The sequence below is a fragment of the Capsicum annuum genome, chromosome 1 (assembly GCF_002878395.1).
Source record: "Capsicum annuum cultivar UCD-10X-F1 chromosome 1, UCD10Xv1.1, whole genome shotgun sequence".
In the NCBI taxonomy this organism is placed as follows: Eukaryota; Viridiplantae; Streptophyta; class Magnoliopsida; order Solanales; family Solanaceae; genus Capsicum; species Capsicum annuum.
The window spans coordinates 143,390,969-143,399,589 of NC_061111.1; the positions used below are offsets into that span (position 1 = coordinate 143,390,969).

The window sequence follows — 8,621 nt, forward strand, 5'->3', positions numbered from 1 at the left end:
TGCTTTTAGCATATCCTATGAATACGCAGTCCACCGTCTTAGGTTCTATCCTTACTCTTTTAGGAATAGGAACTTGGACCTTTGCTAGACACCCCCACACTTTAAAATATTTCAAGTTGGGTTTCCTTTCTTTTCATTTTTCATATGGAATTGATTATGTCTTACTATGGGGCTCTCCATTGAGTATTCGGTTAGCCATAAGGATATCTTTCCCCTTAAGTTTTTCGATAAACCTGAACTTATTAGTAAGACATTCATCATTTTCTTTAAGGTTTGATTTTTTATTTTCGTAATTCCATTAGATTGAGGTGAATATCGTGCTGTAGTTTGATGGACAATTCCATTCTCTAGACATATTTGCGCAAAGACAGATTCATATTCTCTACCCCTATTGCTTCATCCTTACTATTTAGCAAATAGACATAACAATATCTAGTACAATCATCAATAAAAGTTATAAAATACTTTTCCCACCATGAGATGGTGTTGACTTCATATCACAAATGTCATTGTAGATTAAGTCTAAGGGATTGGAATTCTTTTCAACGGACTTGTACAAATGCTTAGCATACTTTGATTCCACACACGTTTAACATTTTGATTTATTGCACTCAAATTTTGGCAAAACTTCTAAGTTAATCAGTTTTTGCAATGTTTTGTAATTAACATGGCCTAATCGTTCATGCTATAAATCATATGACTCAAGAAAGTGAGAAGAAGAAGAACTTTTATTGATTTCAACATTCATTGCATTCATTTTGAATAGGCCCTCTGTGAGGTAGCCTTTTCCTACATATACTTTTCCTTTACTAAGTACAATTTTTCTGGAAATAAATACACATTTGAATCCGTTCTTGTCTAGAAGTGATACAAAAATCAAGTCCTTTTGTAACTCCGGTACTTACAAGATATTGTTGAGTGTCAACACTTTGCTTGAAGTCATTTTCAAGCATACTTTTCTTGTTCCTTCTACTTTTGCTGTAGCAGAGTTGGACATATATATATTTTCTTCCCCTTGAGCAGGAGAAAAATTAGCAAATAACTCCTTATTAGCACAAACATGGCGGGTGGTACCGGAATTCATCCACCATTCACAAGGATTTCCCACCAAGTTGCATTCGAACAGCATAGCACACAGATCGTCTGTTTCTTTCTTGGACTCAACAATATTTACTTGGTCCTTTTTCTTCCCTTTCTTTAGGGTACGACAATTCATGGACTTATGAACAATCTTGACACAGTTAAAGCATTTTTTCTTGAATTTCTTCTTGGGTTGATTGCTTTCATGTCCAGCTTTCTTGCATTTTTTGGAGTTGTGATCGTCTTCTACAATGTTTGTTCCAGTCATTGTAGAATTTTCTCTTGACCTTCTTTCCATAGCCTTATTATATTTAGAAGGATAATAGAACTCTTGCATAATTTAGAAGGATAATAGAACTCTTACATAATTTAGATAAGAAGCAGTCTTCAATGTAAATTCTCACCTCACTTCAGCATTTCACTATGATAATTAATATTATTTAACGGATAAATACCACTTAACTCCTTTGACCTTTAATATCCATACAACAACTCTCTCTTCACTACAATTTGAATTATATTAATTATCTCTCCAGTCCATTCTTGTCAAAAACGCGTACATGAAATGTCATTTTTCCATCATAATTGAAAAGCAGGAGCTCACCCCCTTCAAAATGCTGCTCCATCCTAAAATTCTTCCAGCCACCATGAATGAACATCCCACCTTCATTAGATTTTAGTTCTATGTTCCAATACTTGCCGCAAGGCCCCACCAAAAATGCTATTTCTGTAGCTTGTTCTGTTATATGTTTCACAAAATCTGATGGAATTCTCTATAACCAAAATAAAATAAAGAACAAAAATAATGCTTTTGAGTTTCATCATCATTTATCAACATAATATAATTTTAACATATCTAATGCAAGTAAACAATTAGAATACATGGATAGGTACCGATATAGATCTAAAAAGATTAAATTTAAGTGTTATTTGATGTATTATTGATTTAAGTTGAGTTCAAGTTTCACATCCAGCAATCAATAAAAATAATTATGCATACTTAATTCAAAATCTAAAATAATGTACAACAATGCATAAAGAGCAGTGTTGTAGATCTGTTTAATCTCCAGATAGTAAAATAATAAATAAACGATCGGACTCTTCATAATTTAAGTTGAGTTAAAATTTCAGCTCTATCTATCAACAAAGATATTTGCACGCATAATTCATGAGTAAGATCAAACAAGCATGTTAGGAACACATTGTTTGAAATCTAAGTAAATAAATGCAAGAATTTACTCTCTGGTAATTTAAATTTGTGAATAAGATTGTAGATCTAAAAGTACTAAACGAAAAATTTATAAATAAATGTTTTTTCTCTAGATATTTGATAAGATTTGTAGAACTAAAATTTAAAGTAAAATTAGTTGACTATTAGTTATTTAATTGTTAATTCGTGTTTCACCTCCATCCTTATAAGATTTGAAGAACTGAAATTAAAGTAAAAATAGTTGACTCTTAGCTATTTAATTGTTAATTCATGAATAATATCAACAAGCGTGAAAAAAGGCACATTTTCTAGATCTAAAAGAATAAATTAAAGTGTTTTCTCCAACAATTTAGATATATAAATAATTTTTTGGATCTAAAAGAGTTAATTAAACATGTTTACCCTCAAGAAAATGTGTTGATCGGGAATTAAATATTAAATGGAGCTAGAGCTAATTTTCAACAATTTATGGGAATAAAGTTACCACCTCGTCAACAAAGTTATTCATATATGTGTAATTTCTGCATAAAATCAAGCAAACTTGAAAGAGCGTGTTATCGATCTGGATCTAAAATAAATATATGAAAATAGCCTATCTGAAAATTTAAATTTATGAAAAAATAGATATAAAAAAAAATATTAGTTCAGTAATAGAGGATTTAACCTTACCAATTCTTCAATTTCAGGATCAAACAAAATCTTGTAGAAGCAAAAGCTATCATCTCCGTTACTGTTTCTCATTCTCGCCATTTTCCTATCAGTTCTTTTCAATTCTAATACATGTTATGTTTGCAATATGGGACCTTCGATATAAATAGAACTAATAGAATTAACACAAGCTGATGTAGTAATTAATACTTGGCAAGTTATATTAGATTTTAAATGATTTAGATTTTCCAAACTACTATTTTCTATATTTCATCATTAATGACAAAATTGACTATTTTTTTCATCTTCTATATTTTATTCTAATAATTAATGATGCATAAATTCAAAAATTATAAACAAATAGTTTGCTCTTGATTAAGATTGTACTGATTTTTTTATTTAACTCGTATCTATTAAGATACTATTTCATAGTTAAGCATATTTATGGGCTAATTTTTGTTTATCACCCATTTGATATCTGTAATAATATTCTTGATATTTTGCATAATTTTCTTTATTTATAAAGCCAACACACTCGCAATGATAATTATTTACATAAGCTTCCTTCATTTATTTGGTATGTAAAATTTATAAATTGTTGTTCTTATTTATCTCATTGGGTCAAAAATTCAAAAAAAGCTACAATACAATAAACTAAAATCACACAAAGACAATAACAAAAAAATTTAGAAACTAACTCATAGATTTAAATAATATGAAAAAATTAAGTTTAAGGAGGTAAAAGAACCTTTGCATATTTAGGGTGTAAATAAAACATGAAAACAAGTTCGGGAGGGGTGAGGGGATAATATGACACTCGCACAACTTAAATTTATAATTGATCATATTTTTATGGGGTATATTTTCACAACTCAAGCTACCGAATCATGAGAGTACCTATTCTAATCCACCTGGATAGGAGAACCCAAACTATCAGATCGTGAGGGAACCTATTCCAATCCACCTAGATAGGTGAAATCACATAAATTTGTGAATTTTCTATTTCTATGTATTTTGACCATTTTTTCCTTATCCATAGTTGCTACATGTTGATTTTGGAGTTTGTGGAGGGTTGGCACGGTTCATGATGCGATCGGACATAATTTATGTGATTTCGTGTCTTTTAGAGGCTTGAGAAGTCATATAGTTGGCTTTGATCAACTTTAGTTGTTCTGAATATTGAATGGCAATTTGGACTGTGCCAGCAGATCCAAAATATCGCATTTGGGTTAGTAGTGTAGTTGATTCAAGTTTGAATTCTTTATCTTGCATTTCGATCCTTCTTTTGAAAAATAGTGAAAATGAGGTCCTCGGGTGAAATTATTGAAAATATTTTTTTTTCAAAAATTCAATATTGCCATTGAGTTTGCAACATCAAGAATAGCATAGTAGCATATATGATTTACTTATGTCGGGCGTTGAACAAATTTTGAAGATCCATTTGGAAACCTTTTCTAGTGCATTTGAACTAGTTTGTTGAATCTGCGCAAGTGTAAAACCTTCTTTGTGAATGCGTGCCTTTGGCTGGGAATGTTGAGAAGAAAAATCCCCTACATCGCAATTGTGAGGTGGTGGATGCAATCACAAAGTGTAAACGGGCTGGGTCAGTCAATCCCTTCTTCGCGAACACAACTGGGTTGTCGTGAATGCGAGGATCCGGGTCATGGACCTTCGCTAACATGAAGCCTTGACCGCGAAAATAAATCCTTAATCATGAATGTGAAGGTCAACTTAATTGACCAGTCAATGTTAACCCCCACAAATGTGTCTCGTTGATTGCGTTTGTGAGACACTATTCAATGAACAGTATAAAAGCCTCTAAAATCATGAATTTCAAATACCTCAAGCTTGGGATTTTGGGTGATTTCTTACGGTTTCTTCACCATTTGAGCTTGGGTAAGTTCCAAAAATATATTCCCATTATTTTTCATCCATTATGTCATAAAAAACAACTTTAAATCATTATTGCAAAATAAAAATTTTGGGCTTTTTACCGATTAAATTTAAAAAGTAATTTTCTTTGATTTGAACCTCATTTTAAACCTATTTTCACGTGGATTTCTCTTGTAGAATCCTATAAATCTGGAGAATATTTTTTTTTTGTATAAAATACTATTTTACCCATTTTATTTTCTAACGCATTTTTCAAACCCATTTTGGACTCGGCACAAATATAGCCAATATGGGTATTATTAGCTTTATTTTAATGTATAGATGCTATATTTGAATGTAATAGTTGATTCTAAGGTCGTTCATAAAGGGAAGGCTCCGTGTTGAAGCAATTTAGACTTGGATTTTGTCATTTCAAGGTAGGTTGTAGCTTACTTCTTTCACATTGAGTTTGGTAGTTAATAAATAAGTAAAGCACGCGATGGGTTGGAGAAAATAACTATGGGGTTTACATTTGAAGAATATTTTTTTACTATTGTGTGCTCGTGTGGGGGCTATATTCAATTATGGTTGGCTTGTGATATATGGTATTGTGTGTTACCCGTGTGGGAGCTTTATTTGACACATTGGCCTTATCTGTGTATTTGAATGCCTTTATTCTAGATATGATAACCTTGCAAGGGCTTATTTTGCTAATATATGCCTTATTTGAGCATGTTTGTCTTTATCATGATAAAAATACTTGAGTTATGGGTTGATATGATATTAATGACGTCTTACATGCATATTTATTTTAGGGTGCGTAATTGGAGTTGATGATCATGAATTGTGGGCATATTGAATTGATTTTTAGGTCACTTACATATATGTGTGTGTGTGTGTGTGTTTTTGTGTGTGTATACGTATTGGATGGATAAGATATCATCATATTGAATTGATTGTAAGAATTACATCCTCATTCCATATATATACATTCATGAGATACTAGTACTATTGAAAAACACTGTTTTTTGAAAGAAAATGAGACACTTTAATGAAATTCTCCCTGTGAACATGATCCAAAGAGGTGATTTGAGATTGAGATTAGAGATATAATATATGAATTACGAACCCCCCATGGGTCCTACCTAGGAGCTACGAGCTTGGTGGGGGTAGACGAAAAGTCATGCGGTTACTTTCATCATTCGTCCCATCCACATTGCATTGCATTGCAATGAAAAATGCATCTTGTTTGATGATACCAATCAGCCTTGAGCCCAGAGCGTGAAGCTTAGCCACGTGAAGGTATTCAAGTGCTATTAAATAGTCTTTTCACACTGTAGCGTAGATCTAACTTTTTAGCCGATAAATAAGTCTTGGGTTTCTGATTTCTACTCTTGTAACTAAAAAACACCATTGTGAAAAAAATTTTCATTGACTTTCTTGTTCTTAATTTCTTTACTCTGTACAATTTATATTCTTGGTTTTCATACTCTATCGATTTAGAAGAGGACCTTCATCGAACCTAATTCACTTGTGTTTAACTTTTTTAAATACAAATTTTATTATAACTTAAATAATGATTTTTCCGGCTAATAATACTATTGTTATTCATTTATTTGTGGAGAAGAACTTTTAACTATCTTCAAGTGTATATCCGTGCCTCTAAACAAAACAGACATGCTCATTCATAACAATACTATTATCAAAATATTTTAGCTATGTTCCTAATTGCTTCCACCAAATTACCCTAGTCATGCCCTAATTAATCTATACTTCCACCAAATTACCCCTAGTCATGCCCTAATTTTCTAAAAGTTTAACAAGTGATCAAAAATATATGGTGGGGTGGGTGCAAAATGGAAGACTTGAAAATTAATTGATATTACTATATACCTATCTCGTATAGAGTATCTGAAAGAAAACAAATGTACAGATGTCTTGTCTTACATCTCAATCGAATCTAATTCGAGTAGACGAAATCAATAAGGTATAGATTAGATGCAGAAATAAATCAATGGAATCTTCTTCATTTTTTAATTTTAGGTTTAAATTATTCGCTATCGGGAATTTTTATTATGGGAGATCAAAACATTTTTCCTTGGAGATGGAAAATTCGCCCACCAGGTTTTATCAATTTGCAAATTCTTCCTCAATTAGTTAAAAAATAAAATAGAGACTATCAGTTCTTTTTCCAAATTGAAATCCTTAAAAGAAGCCTATCTTGTCTTTATTTTGACTCTTGTGTTAGGAATCACAATAGGTCTCAATAAAATTAGTGGTCTAAAGCTAAATTTAAATACGAGGCTTTAAATATATGCACATAACAAAAATATTATTAATAATTTAGAGTTATTTTTTGGTTCTTGCGTATTAATTACTTTTAGTATAGTGTTTTTGGTAGACAATAAGCATTTACTTCATGTAGTATTATTGTTATTTATAAATTAAAGATCAGATTTAATTAATAAGATATTAGTCATTTGTTTGCAATGCATTATCTTGAATATTGTTGTAAAAATTTTATTTATTAATATGAAGATTTGAGTTATTTAATTTAAAGTTCTAAAATATTTTTGATAAAAAATTGAAAAAAATAGATAATTTTTTTTAATTTGAATTTTGTACCTTTTATATTTTACAATCTTTAATATTATTTTAAGTGAAACTAAAATCATAAAATTCATATTAAACTTTTTAGGCCTCGAGATTTTGGGAGCCTAAAATAAAGTGTAAACAAGATAAATCCCAGATGTTCGCTAGTTAAGTACTTTCTCTCCCAGATTTGTCATTTGATTTCTCTCTCTCCCAGATTATAAATGTTTATATACATTCTCCACGTTATTATACATCATAACCTATGTATATGAGTTAACCGTTTTAACGATATTTAAGGAAATAAATCAATTTAATAATTATCCAAGATTGTACCTTATTAATGTGTAATTAATGAATTCCTTAATTATGTAAAAAAAATTTAAAAAAATATACTCCTAAAAGGAAATTTACCAGATAAATTACCTAGAAAAATTTTTGAACCAAAGAAAAAAGACCCTAATGAAATAAAGGGATATACACAAATTTAAAACGAAAAAGAAGACTCGTATAAAGAAAATATGACAATAGTAATGTATAACAACATATTCTTAGCTTACATATAACATAAATATGGTGAAACATAATTGCGTAATGTATAAGGTAAACCTAGTAAACCATATACTTATACATAACATGCCTAGGTATAAGGTGAAACATAATTGCAGGAAAAATCTGAAAAATGGGTCAAACCATATAAATTGCACAACACAGACAACCCTTATACATAACCCATTAACCCTTACACGTATAAGATGAGAATTCTTCAAGCCATACACATTTCACTGACAAACCTTACATAATCTTGCATGTATATAATAGCAGAATAGGTCAATCATATACATTGCGTATCAATGTATATGGAGTAGAAATTATAGGAGATCTCCCCCAAAAGGTGCATCTTTACCCTTATGTATAACATATCTATGTATAACAATATATAAGAGTGCATAAAATTGAGAACAAAATACAGATTAAAAAGCAAATCACAAAATCTTTGAAACCGCTAGATATCTTAAAGTTGAAACCGTAAAGTTGAGAAAAAAAAACTCAACATTAAATTGAAGAAAAAAATAAACAAAACTCGAACGAAATGTCATTATAATGCTGAGATTTTGAGAACTACTCACATGCAACAATGAAAATCGAAAATTTTTGATTTGGTAAAGTTGAAAAAAATTAAGAAATTAAAAACCTCAAAAGTCATTGAAGAAGATGA

At 30.3% G+C, this 8,621-nt stretch overlaps 1 protein-coding gene across 1 annotated transcript; it reads right to left on the bottom strand.

The window, feature by feature from the left end:
- Positions 1 to 886: 886 nt before the first annotated feature.
- Positions 887 to 3,109, bottom strand: LOC107856234 (putative B3 domain-containing protein Os04g0347400). Its single transcript, XM_016701221.2, has 2 exons — positions 2,960 to 3,109; positions 887 to 1,853 (listed from the first exon to the last, which is right to left on the bottom strand). Exons 1-2 carry the CDS (start codon positions 3,038 to 3,040, stop codon positions 1,605 to 1,607), a joined length of 330 nt encoding a protein of 109 aa, XP_016556707.1. The 5' UTR covers positions 3,041 to 3,109; the 3' UTR covers positions 887 to 1,604.
- Positions 3,110 to 8,621: the final 5,512 nt, after the last annotated feature.

Coding starts and splice junctions, on each gene's coding strand:
- LOC107856234 (XM_016701221.2), bottom strand. CDS start 3,040: ATGGCGAGAATGAGAAACAGTAACGGAGATGATAGCTTTTGCTTCTAC. Junction 1,854..2,959: donor ATCCTGAAATTGAAGAATTG/GTAAGGTTAAAT, acceptor TTTTGGTTATAG/AGAATTCCATCAGATTTTGT.